A 23,993-nucleotide genomic window follows, 5' to 3' on the forward strand; every position below is an offset into this window, starting at 1 on the left:
CTTCATACAATCTATGAAACAATGTGTGACACAATATGATGCAGCAGCTTTTTGTAACAAATTAAATGACTTCATACAGTCTATGAAACAATGTGTGACACAATATGATGCAGCAGCTTTTTGTAACAAATTAAATGACTTCATACAATCTATGAAACAATGTGTGACACAATATGATGCAGCAGCTTTTTGTAACAAATTAAATGACTTCATACAGTCTATGAAACAATGTGTGACACAATATGATGCTGCAGCTTTTTGTAACAAATTAAATGACTTCATACAATCTATGAAACAATGTGTGACACAATATGATGCTGCAGCTTTTTGTAACAAATTAAATGACATCATACAGTCTATGAAACAATGTGTGACACAATATGATGCTGCAGCTTTTTGTAACAAATTAAATGACTTCATACAGTCTATGAAACAATGTGTGGCACAATATGATGCAGCAGCTTTTTGTAACAAATTAAATGACTTCATACAATCTATGAAACAATGTGTGACACAATATGATGCAGCAGCTTTTTGTAACAAATTAAATGACTTCATACAGTCTATGAAACAATGTGTTACACAATATGATGCAGCAGCTTTTTGTAACAAATTAAATGACTTCATACAGTCTATGAAACAATGTGTGACACAATATGATGCTGCAGCTTTTTGTAACAAATTAAATGACTTCATACAGTCTATGAAACAATGTGTGGCACAATATGATGCAGCAGCTTTTTGTAACAAATTAAATGACTTCATACAGTCTATGAAACAATGTGTGGCACAATATGATGCAGCAGCTTTTTGTAACAAATTAAATGACTTCATACAATCTATGAAACAATGTGTGACACAATATGATGCAGCAGCTTTTTGTAACAAATTAAATGACTTCATACAGTCTATGAAACAATGTGTGACACAATATGATGCAGCAGCTTTTTGTAACAAATTAAATGACTTCATACAGTCTATGAAACAATGTGTGACACAATATGATGCAGCAGCTTTTTGTAACAAATTAAATGACTTCATACAATCTATGAAACAATGTGTGACACAATATGATGCAGCAGCTTTTTGTAACAAATTAAATGACTTCATACAGTCTATGAAACAATGTGTGACACAATATGATGCAGCAGCTTTTTGTAACAAATTAAATGACTTCATACAATCTATGAAACAATGTGTGACACAATATGATGCTGCAGCTTTTTGTAACAAATTAAATGACTTCATACAGTCTATGAAACAATGTGTGACACAATATGATGCTGCAGCTTTTTGTAACAAATTAAATGACTTCATACAGTCTATGAAACAATGTGTGACACAATATGATGCAGCAGCTTTTTGTAACAAATTAAATGACTTCATACAATCTATGAAACAATGTGTGACACAATATGATGCTGCAGCTTTTTGTAACAAATTAAATGACTTCATACAGTCTATGAAACAATGTGTGGCACAATATGATGCTGCAGCTTTTTGTAACAAATTAAATGACTTCATACAGTCTATGAAACAATGTGTGACACAATATGATGCTGCAGCATTTTGTAACAAATTAAATGACTTCATACAGTCTATGAAACAATGTGTGACACAATATGATGCAGCAGCTTTTTGTAACAAATTAAATGACTTCATACAATCTATGAAACAATGTGTGACACAATATGATGCTGCAGCTTTTTGTAACAAATTAAATGACTTCATACAGTCTATGAAACAATGTGTGACACAATATGATGCTGCAGCTTTTTGTAACAAATTAAATGACTTCATAAGTCTATGAAACAATGTGTGACACAATATGATGCTGCAGCTTTTTGTAACAAATTGAATTACTTCAGAGTACTGCAGTCTGTTTTTATTTCTTTGTATTAGGTAGGCCCTACTGTGTACAACTTCAGGAAAATATTTGTTGCCAACTACAAAGCAACAAATAACTTTTGTGACATATCAATTTTAACCTTCAGAAATTTATTTCAACTGTTTCAATAAATAAAAATAAATGTACCAGCAATGACTATGAATCTAATTATCTTATTTACATATTTAACTAGGTTTCGCCTATGTATTATATGTCTAAAATTTCTTGACAAACATACACAATTTCTCTTATGTACAGGAACTAGCCGGAGTATTCCGGTTACAGCCGGACAACAGCTGTATACAGATGTGGAAAGACAGTGCAATTACTTCGAACGTGACTTGGGCGTAGAACACAAACCACAGAACGCCACTGTTCGATAGAACACATACCACAGAACTCCACTGTTCGATAGAACACATACCACAGAACTCCACTGTTCGATAGAACACATACCACAGAACTCCACTGTTCGATAGAACACATACCACAGAACTCCACTGTTCGATAGAACACATACCACAGAACTCCACTGTTCGATAGAACACATACCACAGAACTCCACTGTTCGATAGAACACATACCACAGAACTCCACTGTTCGATAGAGCACATACCACAGAACTCCACTGTTCGATAGAACACATACCACAGAACTCCACTGTTCGATAGCACACATACCACAGAACTCCACTGTTCGATAGAACACATACCACAGAACTCCACTGTTCGATAGCACACATACCACAGAACTCCACTGTTCGATAGCACACATACCACAGAACTCCACTGTTCGATAGAACACATACCACAGAACTCCACTGTTCGATAGAACACATACCACAGAACTCCACTGTTCGATAGCACACATACCACAGAACTCCACTGTTCGATAGAACACATACCACAGAACTCCACTGTTCGATAGCACACATACCACAGAACTCCACTGTTCGATAGCACACATACCACAGAACTCCACTGTTCGATAGAACACATACCACAGAACTCCACTGTTCGATCGCACACATACCACAGAACTCCACTGTTCGATACTGTTTAATTGAGTCCCGATAACTCTTATAGGCAGCACAGCGATGCTGGTGGTAAGTTTAAAGTTTATTTCACAAGTTGTGTTTTCCCTGGGGTGACCAGTTTAAAGTTTATTTCATTAGTTGGGTTTTCTCTGAAAGCTGCCTGATGTTTGGGGGGGGGGGGGGTCGGGCCCAATGTTCCAGGTGAAGGCCCTATGTCAAATTATTCAATTCATCTGTCAGATTATTTGGTAAAATCTGTCAAATTAGTCAATTCATCTGTCAGATTATTTGGTAAAATCTGTCAAATTAGTCAATTCATCTGTCAGATTATTTGGTAAAATCTGTCAAATTATTCAATTCATCTGTCAGATTATTTGGTAAAATCTGTCAAATTATTCAATTCATCTGTCAGATTATTTGGTAAAATCTGTCAAATTATTCAATTCATCTGTCAGATTATTTGGTAAAATCTGTCAAATTATTCAATTCAATCTTCAGATTACTTAGTCAAAACGGATAGATTATAAAGTTGAATTCGTGAGATTATTTGGTCAAACTGTTAAATTATTGAATTGAAATCGGGAGATTATTTGGTAAAACTGTCTAAATAGTTAAAATATTTCTCGTTGCCGAATTTAAAAAGTTCGATTACACAAAGTTGTGTAAATAGTTTGTTAAATAGCCCATATATTCGATTACACAAAGTTGTGTAAATAGTTTGTTAAATAGCTCAGATATTTAGTTTCAATCGTCACAATATTTGTTGAAGCAATTAGGCTTTAATCCCCTTCAAATTGAATCACAGCTGTCATCTAGTTCACCCCGAAATAGATCTAGTAAAAAATGGAGTTGAACACTAAAATAGCACGAGTAGAACAGAGGCGAATAGTATGACAGAGACAGAGTTTAGATATTTCCTAGAGGTTTGCTCTAAACGGTATGATCAAACATTTATAAGCTTCAGGATACTTTATTAAAAAAAAATATTTAGTTAAGAAAAAGCACGGAATATGACAAAATAAATAAATAAAAACACAGATGTTTTTAAAAACATCTGAACATAATAAAACCACTTGACCACTACAAGTGGAGTATATTTCCTAGGCTCACCCAGCGGGCGCTACGATGTTAAACACTTCTTTTAGATTTTTAAACTTCTTTTTTAATTTTAAAATCTAATTTGTCATCATTTATTGAATACCTAGTCCAAATATCCCAATTTTCGAACCCAATTAAATCACTAGTGTCGCCAACATATTTTATGAAATCTTACAAAATAACAGATGGTCTCAGTACGACATTAGGAATGTGTTTTCACTGAATAAAAGGCAGGTTGGAATGTTCTGTGCACATAGGTACCCGCATTGGGTGTTGTGGGGGGGGGGGGGGACATTGGCTTTCAGTGACAGCAATTTAAAATAGTTAATTAATTAAGCCAACATCTTAACTTATCATTAACATTAAATTTATTTTACAACAACCTTGATAAAGATAAATAATTAAAGGCAGGTTGATGCAGTGGGACAATCAAAGCAACACAATCAAGTGACTAATTGGGTCTAGAATAGACCCGATAAATTGGACCTACATAGAAGTGACAAATTAGACCAAGAAAAGAAACGACAAATTGGATCTAAATAAAAGTGACAAGTCTGGTCTAGAAAGCAATGACACACTGTGTCTAAATAAGCGACAAATTAGTCTAGAAAACAGTGACAAATTAGTCTAGAAAACAGCGACAGGTTAGCCTAGTAGATTATGCCGAGAAAACACGAGAGATGGGCGAGATGTGTTTGCCGAGTTAAAAAATTGGTGAGTCAATGTCAGGTGCTGTCATGGTGTGTTGTCTGCAGGGTGCGTGGGGTGGGGGCGATATAAACTTATCCTGTGTGGGGAGGTGGGGGCGATATAAACCTATCCTGTGTGGGGGAGGTGGGGGGGATATAAACCTATCCTGTGTGGGGGAGGTGGGGGCGATATAAATCTATCCTGTGGGGGAGGTGGGGGCGATATAAATCTATCCTGTGTGGGGGAGGTGGGGGCGATATAAATCTATCCTGTGGGGGAGGTGGGGGCGATATAAATCTATCCTGTGTGGGGGAGGTGGGGGCGATATAAACTTATCCTGTGTGGGGGAGGTGGGGGCGATATAAACTTATCCTGTGTGGGGGAGGTGGGGGCGATATAAACCTATCCTGTGTGGGGGAGGTGGGGGCGATATAAATCTATCCTGTGTGGGGGAGGTGGGGGCGATATAAATCTATCCTGTGGGGGAGGTGGGGGCGATATAAATCTATCCTGTGGGGGAGGTGGGGGCGATATAAATCTATCCTGTGTGGGGGAGGTGGGGGCGATATAAATCTATCCTGTGGGGGAGGTGGGAGCGAAATAAATCTATCCTGTGTGGGGGAGGTGGGAGCAATATAAATCTATCCTGTGGGGGAGGTGGGGGCGATATAAATCTATCCTGTGGGGGAGGTGGGGGCGATATAAATCTATCCTGTGTGGGGGAGGTGGGGGCGATATAAATCTATCCTGTGTGGGGGAGGTGGGGGCGATATAAATCTATCCTGTGGGGGAGGTGGGAGCGAAATAAATCTATCCTGTGTGGGGGAGGTGGGGGCGATATAAATCTATCCTGTGTGGGGGAGGTGGGGGCGATATAAATCTATCCTGTGTGGGGGAGGTGGGGGCGATATAAATCTATCCTGTTTGGGGGAGGTGGGGGCGATATAAATCTATCCTGTGTGGGGGAGGTGGGGGCGATATAAATCTATCCTGTGGGGGAGGTGGGTGTTAGTGAAACTGTCCAAGTCTATTATAACCCTTCGAACATTGTCATAATGTCATTACCGGTATGTGGTTATGTCACAGCCGTATGTGGTTATGTCACAGCCGTATGTGGTTATGTCACAGCCGTATGTGGTTATGTCACAGCCGTATGTGGTTATGTCACAGCCTTATGTGGTTATGTCACAGCCTTATGTGGTTATGTCACAGCCTTATGTGGTTATGTCACAGCCTTATGTGGTTATGTCACAGCCTTATGTGGTTATGTCATATTCTTGTGTGGTTATGTCACAGCCTTATATGGTTATGTCACAGCCTTATGTGGTTATGTCACAGCCTTATGTGGTTATGTCACAGCCTTATGTGGTTATGTCATATTCTTGTGTGGTTATGTCACAGCCTTATGTGGTTATGTCACAGCCTTATGTGGTTATGTCACAGTCTTATGTCATATTCTTGTGTGGCTAACCATCAACATGAAATTTGTTCTGTTATACACATAGCGTATAACTACACACCACATCCCTTCCATTACACCACACCACATCCCAACCATTCTATAACCACACCACACCCCTACCATTACAACACACCACATCCCAACCATTCTATAACCACACCACACCCCTACCATTACAACACACCACATCCCAACCATTCTATAACCACACCACACCCCTACCATTACAACACACCACATCCCTACCATTACAACACACCACATCCTACCATTACACCACATCCTACCATTACACCACATCCTACCATTACAACACACCACATCCCTACCATTCTATAACCACACCACATCCCTACCATTACACCACATCCTACCATTACACCACATCCTAACATTACACCACATCCTACCATTACACCACATCCCTACCATTACAACACACCACATCCCAACCATTACACCACATCCTACCATTACACCACATCCTACCATTACAACACACCACATCCCTACCATTCTATAACCACACGACAACCACATCAGTACGGACTACACAATTCATTCAGTGTGTGGTTAATCTCACGTAACTGTCTGATGCTAATTGAAATATTTTTTAAAAATATCTCATAAACTGTCAGGTAAACTGATGATAATGTAGAACCAATGGACTAATTTAAATGAGGATTTAGTCTATAATTTAGTATGTATATGTCCCATGTATGGTCTCCTTTCATCATATTATTTAGTTATGTCCCATATATGAATACTAAGCATCATTTAATTTAGTTAAGTCCCCTACAACACAATATCGAATATCAAGCTCCAAAACAAGACGACAGATAGTTTAAGCTGACGCGCATTAAATTACCGTCTGTTTCTTATAGCAAGAGAAGAAAGTATTTTTTAATTAAAACACGACATAGAGAGTTGAGCGGTCACTACAGAAATAAGGAAGTGTTTGCACCAAACCTCACTACCGCTTGTCCATTGAACAAAATTCAAGACATTGTTTGACAGTGGCAGCTGCGACATTTATCAAGTGGTAAGACAACAGAAATATGCTAAGGCAGTAAGATAATAGAAGATAGTCAAATCATAAGAGCTTAACACGAAGTAAGGAATAGGCCTAGAGTTTACAAGGCGTCGCTCTATCCACCAGAGGGGAAGTCAACAAACACATTCAACAACAGAAGCTGGTGTTGGACTAATGCAACCTCGATAAAGACAACTAACACTTTTGAAACTTGGATAAAAAAAAACAACTAACACTTTTGAAACCTGGATAAAAACAACTAACACTTTTGAAACTTGGATAAAAACAACTAACGTTGATATACCATACATGAAAAAACTAAAAACAACAAAGACAGCCTCATCTGAAGGAAGAAATGACACAAGAATAAAAAAAACCAATAAAAAGCAATAATAGCAAGAATTTATTTATAGGGTTCCTGTCTACAGGGCCAGTGCTACCTATAAGGCGAACTAGGCGGTCGCCTAGGGCGCTGACCGTAGGAGGGCGCCCAAATTGGTTGGAAAAACAAATCGAAAGTTTTGACGGGGGGGGGTGGAAAAAGAATGTTTTGAGGGGGGTGTGCAAATCGAAAGTTTGTCCCCGGGCGCCGGGAAGGGTCACTACGCCTCTGATACGGGGGCACGAAAAAAATTGCAGGGGGGGGGGGTGCGCTTTTAATAAGTTTTGCCTAGGGCGCTAAATAACCTGGCGCCTGCACTGCCTGTCTAGACAACTTGAATATAAACAACCAACTAACGAATTCAGATACAATAATTTGTCATCTATAAACAATCAACTAACGAATTCAGACACAAGAATTTGTCACATATAAACAACCAACTAAAAAATTCTGATACTGGAATTTGTCACATATAAACAATCAACATACGAATTTAGATACAAGAATTTGTCACATATAAACAATCAACTAAGTCAGATACTAGAATTGTCATACATCAATAACTTATGCTATATCAACCACCCACAAACAACACATACAGTTACAGGGATGAGTCACATAAAAACAACTAACAAATAAGACACTAGAATTGTCACATATAAACAATCAGCAAACAACAAATACTGACACAGAAATCTGGCACATATAAACAATCAACAAACAAATTCAGTTACAATCAACGAGAACAAGAACTAATTCTTGAATTTGTCACTTTCAAAAATACAAAATAACAAATACAGATAATAGAATTTGTAACATATTCATTTTTTGGAAAAAAATAAAATAATTTAAAAATAAGAAAATATTAAAGAAAGCAAAGTAAAAATTAGGTGTACCATCTTTAAGAATAAACAACAAGAATTTTACATAAAAATTAAGTATTTAAAAAAAATTAAGTGGAAAAACTGTTAGAAAAAAAAGAAAGTCTTTACATATTGGAAAAATAAGTCTTGATTTTTACGCGCGAAATATAATTATTCAAAAGAGTGTAGGACCATTAAAACATTTTAAAACAGCGATACCTTAAATAATAATTTACAAAGAAACTAACAGATTTATTTAGAAAACTTAATAGAGATTTTAGAAAACTTAAACAGGACACATGAACAAGAAAACAAAATAGAGAATTTAGAAAACAAACAGGAGACATCAACAAGGAACAAATAGAGACTTTAGAAAACTTAAACAGGAGACATGAACATGGAAACAAATAGAGACTTTAGAAAACTTAAACAGGAGACATGAACAAGAAAACTTAAACAGGAGACATGAACATGGAAACAAATAGAGACTTTAGAAAACTTAAACAGGAGACATGAACAAGAAACAAATAGAGATTTTAGAAAACTTAAACAGGAGACATGAACATGGAAACAAATAGAGACTTTAGAAAACTTAAACAGGAGACATGAACAAGAAACAAATAGAGATTTTAGAAAACTTAAACAGGAGACATGAACATGGAAACAAATAGAGATTTTAGAAAACTTAAACAGGAGACATGAACATGGAAACAAATAGAGATTTTAGAAAACTTAAACAGGAGACATGAACAAGAAACAAATAGAGATTTTAGAAAACTTAAACAGGAGACATGAACATGGAAACAAATAGAGATTTTAGAAAACTTAAACAGGAGACATGAACATGGAAACAAATAGAGACTTTAGAAAACTTAAACAGGAGACATGAACAAGAAACAAATAGAGATTTTAGAAAACTTAAACAGGAGACATGAACATGGAAACAAATAGAGATTTTAGAAAACTTAAACAGGAGACATGAACATGGAAACAAATAGAGATTTTAGAAAACTTAAACAGGAGACATCAAGAAGAAGCAAATAGAGATTTTATAAAACTTAAACAGGACACATGAAGAAGAAACAAAACGAGATAAATGAGGCAGCTCACCTTGAGAAAACATTTGTTGAGGCTGAGGTTGTGACGGATGGAGTTCTGCCAGCCCTGCTTGTTGTCGCGGTAGTACGGGAAGTTCTTGGTGATGAACTCGTAGATCTGGCTCAAGGTCATCCGCTTCTCGGGGCTCGACCTGATGGCCATCATGATCAGGGCGTTGTAGCTGAAGGGCGGCTTCTCGTTCTTCTTCTCCTCCTCCGTCTTGCCGTCTTTCTCCGTCTTCACCTCGTCCTTCTTGTCCGTGTCGTTATCCTTCCCCGGGCTGTGGACCTCGTCCTCCTCGATGTTGTCCATGTCGTTGGCGTCGTCGTCTACGTCCACGTCGGTGTTGTTGTTTTGGTCCTCGCGGTCAAAGACTGAGTCGGTGCAGGAGGCGGGGGAGCTGCAGTAGCTGGCCCGCTCGTCTGGGGCGCCGTCCTTGACCACGTGACTCCCGTGGGGGTAGCCCAAGTCCTGGTCACGGGCGAACGTATCCGCGGTCAGCTTCTCGTTGCCGTCTCTGGAATAATCCGAATCGTGGTGTAAGGAAATGTCCGCTTCTTTGGAATTGTCCGAACACGGGGAGGGTGAGCGAGGGTGTGTTGTGTGCTGGGATTTGGGCGTGTACACGTCTGTGTTGTGGGATTTGGGTGTGTACACGTCTGTGTTGTACACGGGGACGGGCGAGGGGCGGCACTCGCCGTACCGGAACAAATGGCTGTCATTGGAGAAGACGATGCTGTCGAAGGCTGACTTCCGGCTGCTGTTGCTGTAGGCGGGGTGCACGTGCGCCGTGTCGTGAGCAGCTTCTGTCACGCGGTGGTTCACGGGAAGTCCGTTTTTGAAATTCTTGCCGAAATCGTCAGCTAAGACGCGGCTAATGCTAAACGGGTTGCCCGCCATCTTTGCTGGTGATTCGTTCTTTCCGTCTTGCAGCATACCTGGACACAGTTCAACGCCGGCCGATGTCACGATAGATCAACGCTGACCAGTGGTCAGAACACGGAACAACACTGACCCGTGGTCAGAACACAGAACAACACTGGTCGATAGTTAGCATCGTGATAATGTCAAGGCCGAGTTCAAATCTGTAGCTGAGATTTGAAGTAAATCCGTGGCGGCGACACAAAGAATAAACACAAACTTCACCGAGGGCGCACTCCGACTTGGGCGGCTGGAGACTGGGCGACAAGATATGAGCAATGGTGGCAGCTCGGTGTAGAGAGAAATCCCAGGAGTCGTCTGATGAAATGGATGCGGACAACAAGCGACAAAGTGAGAAGAACCGACAGGACCCGGCAACTTTATACGTCCTGGACGTGCTCCGTACGTCTGCTGCAAGTGACGGCCTGCCCGGGCGGCCGGGGCTGTCACTGGGGCGGGGCCTGCACGCCAGCAGCCAATACCGGCGCGGATGAATATCCCTAGCACGCGATACCCGCGCGGCCAACCAATCACGTGTCTGTCGGTGTATCTGTCAATAAAACTGAGGTCGCCTCCTAGTGGGACGTACGGCCGGTGTGAGCGCTCTGTCCAGCTGCCGCGCTCACCTAGCGTGGACGCCATGATACCACTGCCAACCACTGTCAGTAACCTTTAATGAACGTGAATCTTCAGCGCAGTACGCCGGGCCGGCGTTGATATCTCCCGTCCTGCTACACTGTAATTTTTCAATTTTATTTGCGTTCAAGCTGTCTATTACATTTTTCCTTTCTTCAGACCAACATTAGACGGGATTCATATCTTCATTTCCAACATCGTTTTTTACAGCGACTTAAACGGAGTAAAAATACTAACGATACAATGATAGGTCTTTAAGCAATAGCAGAAATTAATTACTCATTAGTGAAATAAATAATTACACGGAGCGCGTAGCTGGAATGGGCATGACGTATTGCGTGGATATTGTGAGTGTGTGTCGGGTTAGACCTCCATCTTTGTATGTTGTATGTGTGTCGTGTTTAGATGAAACTTCCTTTCTGTATGTTGTATGTGTGCCGTGTTTAGAAGAAACTTTCTGTATATTGTATGTGTGTCGTGTTTAGAAGAAACTTTCTGTATATTGTATGTGTGTCGTGTTTAGAAGAAACTTTCTGTATATTGTATGTGTGTCGTGTTTAGAAGAAACTTTCTGTATATTGTATGTGTGTCGTGTTTAGAAGAAACTTTCTGTATATTGTATGTGTGTCGTGTTTAGAAGAAACTTTCTGTATATTGTATGTGTGTCGTGTTTAGAAGAAACTTTCTGTATATTGTATGTGTGTCGTGTTTAGAAGAAACTTTCTGTATATTGTATGTGTGTCGTGTTTAGAAGAAACTTTCTGTATATTGTATGTGTGTCGTGTTTAGAAGAAACTTTCTGTATATTGTATGTGTGTCGTGTTTAGAAGAAACTTTCTGTATATTGTATGTGTGTCGTGTTTAGAAGAAACTTTCTGTATATTGTATGTGTGTCGTGTTTAGAAGAAACTTTCTGTATATTGTATGTGTGTCGTGTTTAGAAGAAACTTTCTGTATATTGTATGTGTGTCGTGTTTAGAAGAAACTTTCTGTATATTGTATGTGTGTCGTGTTTAGAAGAAACTTTCTGTATATTGTATGTGTGTCGTGTTTAGAAGAAACTTTCTGTATATTGTATGTGTGTCGTGTTTAGAAGAAACTTTCTGTATATTGTATGTGTGTCGGATTTAGAAGAAACTTCCTTTCTGTATGTTGTATGTGAGTGAGGTTTTGACTTACATCTCCCTTTTTTAATTACCTGTATCACATTATGTAAGCGGACTTTAAAAAATCGAATAGGTTTTAGGCGTTTATCAACTTTTGACGGGTTTATGGCTAATCAGCTATAGGGGATCTTCCATAATTTACTGTACTGCGGGTAAAATGATTTTATTTCTACCACCATAGCATACATTGTTGGATACATTTTTGTTGTAGTCCAGATTATTGGCTGCACAGTAACTTTTTGGGGTGCACATCTTTCTGTTTGTCGCAAATTTATGTTTTGGGGTGCACATCTTTCTTTTTGTCGCACATTCATGTTTTGGGGTGCACATCTTTCTGTTTGTCGCACATTCATGTTTTGGGGTGCACATCTTTCTGTTTGTCGCACATTCATGTTTTGGGGTGCACATCTTTCTTTTTGTCGCACATTCATGTTTTGGGGTGCACATCTTTCTGTTTGTCGCAAATTTATGTTTTGGGGTGCACATCTTTCTTTTTGTCGCACATTCATGTTTTGGGGTGCACATCTTTCTGTTTGTCGCAAATTTATGTTTTGGGGTGCACATCTTTATGTTTGTCGCACATTCATGTTTTGGGGTCACATCTTTCTGTTTGTCGCACATTCATGTTTTGGGGTGCACATCTTTATGTTTGTCGCAAATTTATGTTTTGGGGTGCACATCTTTCTGTGTGTCGCAAATTTATGTTTTGGGGTGCACATCTTTCTGTTTGTCGCAAATTTATGTTTTGGGGTGCACATCTTTCTGTTTGTCGCAAATTTATGTTTTGGGGTGCACATCTTTCTGTTTGTCGCAAATTTATGTTTTGGGGTGCACATCTTTCTGTTTGTCGCAAATTTATGTTTTGGGGTGCACATCTTTCTGTGTGTCGCAAATTTATGTTTTGGGGTGCACATTTTTCTGTTTGTCGAATCTCGCTTTTGATTAATTTTATCTAATTAATAACATCTAATTATCTCATAGTTCATGCCACACTGGGACGGCCGCTGACTTAGTTTGGTGCCAGAAAGGGACATTTTGATTTCAAGTTTCGGCCCATCATTAAGCAAAAAAGAATTATCAAGTTAAATAAAAGCTTGTAATAAAAAACAACACCTACGGCCCGATCCAAATACTTACTGTAATCTTCACCCTGCCCTTATTACTAATCCTAACCTTATGATAGCAGAGATAATAGACGACAGTTTAAATTTTTTAATCTGAATTAATTCAATAGAGACTGGCCTATGAAATAACTCTATAATGCAACTAAAAAATAAAAATAAAAGATACATTTTTAAGAAAACGTAATACAATTAAAACAGTGTTTCTTCCAGACTTTTTTCTCCGGGGGGGGGGGGGGGGGGCACTTGAAATTTTCGGGGGGGGGGGGGGCGGTAGACTTTCTTCGGGGGGGCGGACACTGTTAAAAGTATATATTTTCAATATAAATTATATAAATTTCATTTCGTTCGGGGAAGAAACTGAATAAAAAGACACCATATGAAATTTTAGAATATACACTGACTAACATAAAAAAAGCGACTAAGCAACACAAGCTATGTGTAATGAAACGTAAAACACTGACCAATATAATATAACAACATTAAAATCCTATCATAAAACTGAAATCTGACCATAATAAAACTAACTCCTAACGTGAAAATTGTATTAAAAAACAGACTACATTAAACCTAAGAAGGCAATAATGCACCCGAAGGAAAACATATATCTCATAAATCCCCCCCCCCCAAACCTAGACAAAGTTGCGAATTTCACACGTGACGTAGGATCCGATAACTTCCCCACCTCCAACATAGATCACTTTCACGGTCGATTTTCATAACCTGGCCAGCTAACAAATCAAACCTCGGCCACATCTAGTGGCCAACATCATGATGATCTGGCCAGCTAACAAATCAAACCTTGGTCACATGATGATCTGGCCAGCTAACAAATCAAACCTCGGCCACATCTAGTGGCCAACATCATGATGATCTGGCCAGCTAACAAATCAAACCTCGGTCACATCTAGTGGCCAACATCATGATGATCTGGCCAGCTAACAAATCAAACCTCGGCCACATCTAGTGGCCAACATCATGATGATCTGGCCAGCTAACAAATCAAACCTCGGTCACATCTAGTGGCCAACACCATGATGATCTGGCCAGCTAACAAATCAAACCTCGGCCACATCTAGTGGCCAACATCATGATGATCTGGCCAGCTAACAAATCAAACCTCGGTCACATGATGATCTGGCCAGCTAACAAATCAAACCTCGGTCACATCTAGTGGCCAACATCATGATGATCCGGCCAGCTAACAAATCAAACCTCGGTCACATGATGATCTGGCCAGCTAACAAATCAAACCTCGGTCACATCTAGTGGCCAACATCATGATGATCCGGCCAGCTAACAAATCAAACCTCGGTCACATGATGATCTGGCCAGCTAACAAATCAAACCTCGGTCACATCTAGTGGCCAACATCATGATGATCCGGCCAGCTAACAAATCAAACCTCGGTCACATGATGATCTGGCCAGCTAACAAATCAAACCTCGGTCACATCTAGTGGCCAACACCATGATGATCTGGCCAGCTAACAAATCAAACCTCGGTCACATGATGATCTGGCCAGCTAACAAATCAAACCTCGGTCACATGATGATCTGGCCAGCTAACAAATCAAACCTCGGTCACATGATGATCTGGCCAGCTAACAAATCAAACCTCGGTCACATCTAGTGGCCAACATCATGATGATCCGGCCAGCTAACAAATCAAACCTCGGTCACATGATGATCTGGCCAGCTAACAAATCAAACCTCGGTCACATCTAGTGGCCAACATCATGATGATCCGGCCAGCTAACAAATCAAACCTCGGTCACATGATGATCTGGCCAGCTAACAAATCAAACCTCGGTCACATGATGATCTGGCCAGCTAACAAATCAAACCTCGGTCACATGATGATCTGGCCAGCTAACAAATCAAACCTCGGTCACATGATGATCTGGCCAGCTAACAAATCAAACCTCGGTCACATCTAGTGGCCAACATCATGATGATCCGGCCAGCTAACAAATCAAACCTCGGTCACATGATGATCTGGCCAGCTAACAAATCAAACCTCGGTCACATCTAGTGGCCAACACCATGATGATCTGGCCAGCTAACAAATCAAACCTCGGCCAGATCTAGTGGCCAACATCATGATGATCTGGCCAGCTAACAAATCAAACCTCGGCCACATCTAGTGGCCAACATCATGATGATCTGGCCAGCTAACAAATCAAACCTCGGCCACATCTAGTTGCTGACATCATGATGATCTGGCCAGCTAATAAATCAAACCTCGGTCACATCTAGTGGCCAACATCATGATGATCTGGCCAGCTAACAAATCAAACCTCGGCCACATCTAGTGGCCAACATCAAGATGATCTGGCCAGCTAACAAATCAAACCTCGGCCACATCTAGTGGCCAACATCATGATGATCTGGCCAGCTAACAAATCAAACCTCGGCCACATCTAGTGGCCAACAGTATGATGATCTGGCCAGCTAACAAATCAAACCTCGGTCACATGATGATCTGGCCAGCTAACAAATCAAACCTCGGTCACATCTAGTGGCCAACATCATGATGATCTGGTCAGCTAACAAATCAAACCTCGGTCACATGATGATCTGGCCAGCTAACAAATCAAACCTCGGCCACATGATGATCTGGCCAGCTAACAAATCAAACCTCGGTCACATGATGATCTGGCCAGCTAACAAATCAAACCTCGGTCACATGATGATCTGGCCAGCTAACAAATCAAACCTCGGTCACATCTAGTGGCCAACATCATGATGATCTGGCCAGCTAACAAATCAAACCTCGGCCACATGATGATCTGGCCAGCTAACAAATCAAACCTCGGCCACATCTAGTGGCCAACAGTATGATGATCTGGCCAGCTAACAAATCAAACCTCGGTCACATGATGATCTGGCCAGCTAACAAATCAAACCTCGGTCACATCTAGTGGCCAACATCATGATGATCTGGTCAGCTAACAAATCAAACCTCGGTCACATGATGATCTGGCCAGCTAACAAATCAAACCTCGGTCACATCTAGTGGCCAACACCATGATGATCTGGCCAGCTAACAAATCAAACCTCGGTCACATCTCGTGGCCAACATCATGATGATCTGGTCAGCTAACAAATCAAACCTCGGTCACATGATGATCTGGCCAGCTAACAAATCAAACCTCGGTCACATCTAGTGGCCAACATCATGATGATCCGGCCAGCTAACAAATCAAACCTCGGTCACATGATGATCTGGCCAGCTAACAAATCAAACCTCGGCCACATCTAGTGGCCAACATCATGATGATCTGGCCAGCTAACAAATCAAACCTCGGCCACATCTAGTTGCCAAAATCATGATGATCTGGCCAGCTAACAAATCAAACCTCGACCACATCTAATGGCCAACATCATGATGATCTGGCCAGCTAACAAATCAAACCTCGGCCACATCTAGCGGCCAACATCATGATGATCTGGCCAGCTAACAAATCAAACCTCGACCACATCTAATGGCCAACATCATGATGATCTGGCCAGCTAACAAATCAAACCTCGGTCACATGATGATCTGGCCAGCTAACAAATCAAACCTTGGCCACATCTAGAGGCCAACATCATGATGATCTGGCCAGCTAACAAATCAAACCTCGGTCACATGATGATCTGGCCAGCTAACAAATCAAACCTCGACCACATCTAGTGGCCAACATCATGATGATCTGGCCAGCTAACAAATCAAACCTCGGCCACATCTAGTGGCCAACATCATGATGATCTGGCCAGCTAACAAATCAAACCTCGGTCACATGATGATCTGGCCAGCTAACAAATCAAACCTCGACCACATCTAGTGGCCAACATCATGATGATCTGGCCAGCTAACAAATCAAACCTCGGCCACATCTAGCGGCCAACATCATGATGATCTGGCCAGCTAACAAATCAAACCTCGGCCACATCTAGTGGCCAACATCATGATGATCTGGCCAGCTAACAAATCAAACCTCGGCCACATCTAGTGGCCAACATCATGATGATCTGGCCAGCTAACAAATCAAACCTCGGCCACATCTAGTGGCCAACATCATGATGATCTGGCCAGCTAACAAATCAAACATCGGCCTTATCTAGTGGCCAACATCATGATGATCTGGCCAGCTAACAAATCAAACCTCGGCCACATCTAGTGGCCAACATCATGTTGATCTGGCCAGCTAACAAATCAAACCTCGGCCACATCTAGTGGCCAACATCATGATGATCTGGCCAGCTAACAAATCAAACCTCGGTCACATCTAGTGGCCAACATCATGATGATCTGGCCAGCTAACAAATCAAACCTCGGTCACATGATGATCTGGCCAGCTAACAAATCAAACCTCGGCCACATCTAGTGGCCAACATCATGATGATCTGGCCAGCTAACAAATCAAACCTCGACCACATCTAATGGCCAACATCATGATGATCTGGCCAGCTAACAAATTAAACCTCGGTCACATGATGATCTGGCCAGCTAACAAATTAAACCTCGGTCACATGATGATCTGGCCAGCTAACAAATCAAACCTCGGTCACATCTAGTGGCCAACATCATGATGATCTGGCCAGCTAACAAATCAAACCTCGGTCACATGATGATCTGGCCAGCTAACAAATCAAACCTCGGCCACATCTAGTGGCCAACATCATGATGATCTGGTCAGCTAACAAATCAAACCTCGGCCACATGATGATCTGGCCAGCTAACAAATCAAACCTCGGTCACATCTAGTGGCCAACATCATGATGATCTGGCCATCTAACAAATCACAGCCCCCTACAGCCTTCAGTAGGCAAATAGTGCTTTGTAGACATTACTTGTTGATTAGCAAACGATCACAGCGTTGTAAAAAATAAACCGGGAGTGATCTCTCCTAAACTTTCTCGAATATTCTTATATAACACTGCGGGGGAAGGCAACTTGGGGTATAGACATGATTTTTAATCCATTTTTAATTACTAAACCTTTTGAAATAGAATAGAATATCTTAGAGAAAAAAGGGCACCAAGTAAACGCCAAACAATGTGTATAATAGTGCGAATAAATTTATATATAAATTTATATGTGTTTTTTGAGAAATCGGAAATAGAGTTAAATACTACTTCCGTTCAACGGAAATAACTCAAAATTTGACAGAAGGTCGACAATCAGATCTTTTACTTAAATGTGAAATTTCATTTATCTTTCTGAAACAGCACTCAAAATATAGGCTTTTGAAAAATTGAAAGTAGAATAAGTTCCACTTCCGGTTATCGGAAATCGCTGAAAAGTTGATACAGAACTACAAATTTGATATAATACTTATATATGAAATTTCATCAACCTAGCTGTAACGGTACTCAAGTTATCAGACACACAGAAACACAGACAGACACACAGACATACGGACAAGATTACAAAATTATGTTTTTCCGTGACCTATGGCTAGGGTTAGAATGAGGGTTAGTGGTAGGATTAGGGTTAGGGATAGGGATAGGGTTAGGGATAGGATTAGGGCTAGGGTTAGGGATAGGATTAGGGCTAGGGTTAGGGTTAGGGTTAGGGTTAGGGATAGGATTAGGGATAGGGTTAGGGTTGATGTTAGGGTTCTGCGGTTGTAAACACACGCATGCGCAGTACCATCGAAAACATCGCCGCGAAGGCAAGTCGTCGTTTCTCTCAATTGCGCATGCGTAACGCATGCGTATCTTATTCCGTCTAGCATCGGCCTTACAAATTTACAATACTTTCTCTATACTTCGTATACGAGAAAGTAAAAATATCTAAACAAAAAAAAAATTAGATTATGAACTTTTATTCACACACGGTAATTAATTAAAAGTTTTTATAAATTTGAATACAATGTTCCTGAGATAATTGAGACACGAATTAATTTTAGGCTAGAAGTCGGGCGGTGGTTGTAGATTTTTATTGGGTGGTGGTTGTGTATCATAGGGGGGGGGGGGGGGGTTGTATCATGTCGGGGGTGGTTGTGTATCATGGGGGGGGGGGTGTATCATGGCGGTGGGGGGTGGGTTGTATCATGGCGGGGGTGGTTGTGTATCATGGGGGGTGTATCATGGCGGTGGGGGGTGTATCATGGCGGGGGTGGTTGTGTATCATGGCGGGAGTGGTTGTGTATCATGGCGGGGGTGGATGTGTATCATGGCGGGGGAGGTTGTGTATCATGGCGGGGGAGGTTGTGTATCATGACGGGGGTGGTTGTGTATCATGGCGGGAGTGGTTGTGTATCATGGGGGGTGTATCATGGCGGTGGGGGGTGTATCATGGCGGGGGAGGTTGTGTATCATGGGGGGTGTATCATGGCGGTGGGGGGTGTATCATGGCGGGGGAGGTTGTGTATCATGGCGGGGGTGGTTGTGTATCATGGCGGGGGTGGTTGTGTATCATGGCGGGAGTGGTTGTGTATCATGGCGGGGGTGGTTGTGTATCATGGGGGGTGTATCATGGCGGTGGGGGTGTATCATGGCGGGGGAGGTTGTGTATCATGGGGGGTGTATCATGGCGGTGGGGGTGTATCATGGCGGGGGAGGTTGTGTATCATGGCGGGGGTGGTTGTGTATCATGGCGGGGGTGGTTGTGTATCATGGCGGGAGTGGTTGTGTATCATGGCGGGGGTGGTTGTGTATCATGGGGGGTGTATCATGGCGGTGGGGGGTGTATCATGGCGGGGGAGGTTGTGTATCATGGCGGGGGTGGTTGTGTATCATGGCGGGGGTGGTTGTGTATCATGGCGGGAGTGGTTGTGTATCATGGCGGGGGTGGATGTGTATCATGGCGGGGGTGGCTGTGTATCATGGCGGGGGAGGTTGTGTATCATGGCGGGGGTGGCTGTGTATAATGGCTAGGTGGTTGTATATCAAGGCGGGGGTGATTGTGGGTTTGTGCTGAGCTGTGGTTGTGGGTGTGTAATGGGTTGTTGGTGGTTATGGATGTTTTTAGGGCGGTGAAGTATTTTTCCTTGCGTTGGGTGGGGTCGTTGGGTATTAAGAGTGGGGGGGGGGGGCAAATTTTCCGTGCTTAATATAGGGAGTACGCGGGCCGTACCTCTTCTAAAAGTATTCATATAACAGCTGGCGTTTTGTTTTTAAAATTGTAGAGTGGCCCCGTTTAAATCTAGGGCATTTAACCATCTCGCCTCTTCTCAAAACTAATTAATGTGCTAATTAGTTTAGTCATAATTTTAAATGTGTGTCAAGTGGAGTATCGACGCCGTCACTGATCAGCGACTGCATCCCCCTATGGTGGCTCCTCTCATGCATGTCTACGTGCGTGTGGCCAGCACAGGCTGTCGTATGTAGGCCGCTATAGTGCAGGGCACTCTTGGTCGTTGGTTTCATCATATCTGTCTGCATTGCTGGGACACTCTTGGTCGTTGGTTTCATCATACCTGGCTGTATTGCTGGGGTAATTTGTTGTTCTTTCTTGTGACCCAGTATGTAAATTAGGCATTTAAAAAAAAAAAAAAAAAAAAAAAAAAGCTCCACATCTGAGTTCACACAGCTGAGCCGAGTACCTGTCATAATGATGCAGCGATACTTCTAGAACTTTCCGCAAAAATTAAGTAAAAGACAAATAGATATTAGCACCAGAAAAACTAAGGTGTTAAAAATTAATGCCAAAACCACTCAGCTTAGAATACACACAAATTTAGGAATTGACAGGGTGGGAAGGGGGTGGCGGGGGGGGGGGGGGAGTCGTTTGTGGGCACGCAGAGTTACAATAGATTCAAAGATTCGTGTAGGACTCAGAATGTTGGACAATCACCAGATAGAATCAAAGATTCGTGTAGGACAATCACCAGATAGAATCAAAGATTCGTGTAGGACAATCACCAGATAGATTCAAAGATTCGTGTAGGACAATCACCAGATAGAATCAAAGATTCATGTAGGACAATCACCAGATAGATTCAAAGATTCGTGTAGGACAATCACCAGATAGAATCAAAGATTCGTGTAGGACAATCACCAGATAGATTCAAAGATTCATGTAGGATAATCACCAGGTAGAATCAAAGATTCGTGTAGGACAATCACCAGATAGATTCAAAGATTCATGTAGGACAATCACCAGATGGAATCAAAGATTCGTGTAGGACAATCACCAGATAGATTCAAAGATTCGTGTAGGACAATCACCAGATAGATTCAAAGATTCGTGTAGGACAATCACCAGATAGATTCAAAGATTCGTGTAGGACAATCACCAGATAGATTCAAAGATTCATGTAGGACAATCACCAGGTAGAATCAAAGATTCGTGTAGAACAATCACCAATGCGACATAGATGAAACTAGAAGATTTGTGGAACAATCTGGTGTTTGTGGCTGATAGTAAACATCTTTTGGCCCACACCAGCTGATTTAACCTTTAGTTTTATATCATAGAGCGACGCTCCCACAAAATACAAGTTGCACGCCAGCCATCGCAGTTCTGCGCCAACAAAATACAAGTTGCACGCCAGACATTGCAGTTCTGCGCCAACAAAATACAAGTTGCACGCCAGCCATTGCAGTTCTGTGCCAACAAAATACAAGCTGTATTTTGCTAATGTTTCCAAATATAAAGCCGGTCATGGACACAGATAATTGTACTTTAGTTTACGATCGGTTTAAAAAAAAAATTGTTTTTGTCGTGTGGATCTCGAATTGATTAAAAAAGAACGGCATGAAAAAAAATGGCACTGATTGTTCTTAAAACGTACCTTTTACATCACATCAAGTCTATGCTCATTACTACATTAAAACAACGTCAAACACGTCCCATCCACTTTCTTACATGATCATGTAGAACTAAATACTTCGAACAAGGGTCCAGCTACAAGGCCAAGGGTTTGCCATTGACCATAAGCTTTCCTGGTATCTAGTAGTGCTGCCCTCACTTTACAACTAAAATTCTTATAATAGCTACAAATATTGTACACTAAGGCAACTTTTCTATACAAAATATTGAACAAATCAGCCCCTTCTTACTTAATGTGAACTATTTACTTACAACATAAAACGAAATCGTCGTCTAAGTTTATTCATCACATATACAACTTTTCCCCCCACAGACAAAGTTTCGCCTACTGTGGTATTAAATTGGGGAATTATCTTCCTAATTTAATAAAAATTTAGCAAATTTTTTTTTAAATTCTAAACAAAAAACTATTTAAAACAAAGACAATTATTTCGTGAGCTCTTAAACTAATTCTCGTTCGTCTATTCTACTATATTTTACATCTAAATGTTGTTTTATTAATGTCTTTCAGAAATGTGGTATTACAAACGGCCAGTATGATAAAAGGCCGCACCGACTATTATCACAAGTAAAAAATAGATTTGTTATGATTATTATTTTATTAAATTTACTATTTCTTAACATTACGAAGTAGTAAATGAAACAATTCAAAAACCTTTAAAAATAACAATTTAAAAAAAAACGACATTTTCTTTAGTTACAAAAATAATATTTAAAAAGCCTTGGTAGTCCCAGAAATCTTTCAATACATTTAGCGAGCAGGATTTGATGTTGATATATGCTTTCAATACATTAAGCGAGCAGGATTTAATGTTGATATATGCTGTTTCCTGTGAATTTATATCTGTCATGTTTAAACTTCAGGACAAGAGACACAAGCCGGCCCAGCTGACAAACAAATGGCCAGTCACGTGATCAAACGACCAAACACAAGCTGGCCAGCGTGAAAATCTTAATGTATCCAAAAACCATTTCACATCTACAGGCCAGGACAAGAGCCACGTGGCCAACAAGTGGCCAGTCACGTGGTTTCAAAAACTGTGGAACTCGGGGGTCACCCCTCAGACAAGGGATCCCTCCACCAAGACCAGAAAAGATCACCGGCCATGAATATGAATCCACCAGCTGGCGCTGTCGTCCTAGGGGAGCACATTGTTTGAGGCTCTTTTGTCGAGGTGCCGGCGGGGTAGGCCTACGTTTACATCGGCTATTTGAATGTATAATGATCACGGTTTATAATTTCTTTGACCTCCTCACATTAGAATGTCTGGATGTTCACGCTCCAGGATTGTCTTTGGTCACGCTTGGTTGGAATATGGCGTGAAACAGTTTGCTTCGTGTCCCGCCTCACACACCCCGCCTCACGCGCCCTGCCTGCCTCACACACCCCGCCTGTCCCACACACCCTGTCCCACACACCCTGTCCCACACACCCCGCCTCACACACCCCGCCTCACACACCCCGCCTCACACACCCCGCCTCACACACCCCGCCTCACACACCCCGCCTCACACACCCCGCCTGTCCCACACACCCTGTCCCACACACCCTGTCCCACACACCCTGATCCACACACCCTGATCCACACAATTGCTACCTTACGCGCCCGGCACTATTGTCCGGATCCAAGGTTTACACTCACGTATTTGGTGGACTAACTTGTTTCCTTTACTAGGAAAAAGTAAGAATGATCAAAGTCAAGAGCAATTAGTCCTCTCAATGCGAACAGTTTGCAAAAATTGTACCAAGCTATTTCTTCACGCATTGATATACAGATTCGCGTAACAAAACAGAAATATTTTTCGACTTTTTTTTTTCTCCACACAAAATAA

At 41.3% G+C, this 23,993-nt stretch overlaps 1 protein-coding gene across 1 annotated transcript in view; it reads right to left on the minus strand.

The window, feature by feature from the left end:
• Positions 1-10,809, minus strand: part of LOC131941778 (fork head domain transcription factor slp2) — a 15,747-nt gene extending 4,938 nt beyond the window's left edge. The window contains exon 1 of the mRNA XM_059301282.1: positions 9,563-10,809. Within this exon, the coding sequence (XP_059157265.1) occupies positions 9,563-10,486 (924 nt within the window). The 5' untranslated portion in view covers positions 10,487-10,809. The remainder of the gene's footprint in view (positions 1-9,562) is intronic.
• Between the last annotated feature and the right edge of the window lie 13,184 nt (positions 10,810-23,993).

This window comes from Physella acuta, unplaced genomic scaffold (assembly GCF_028476545.2).
Source record: "Physella acuta isolate Inbredline_101_S28 unplaced genomic scaffold, ASM2847654v3 ptg000373l, whole genome shotgun sequence".
NCBI classification, from domain to species: Eukaryota; Metazoa; Mollusca; class Gastropoda; family Physidae; genus Physella; species Physella acuta.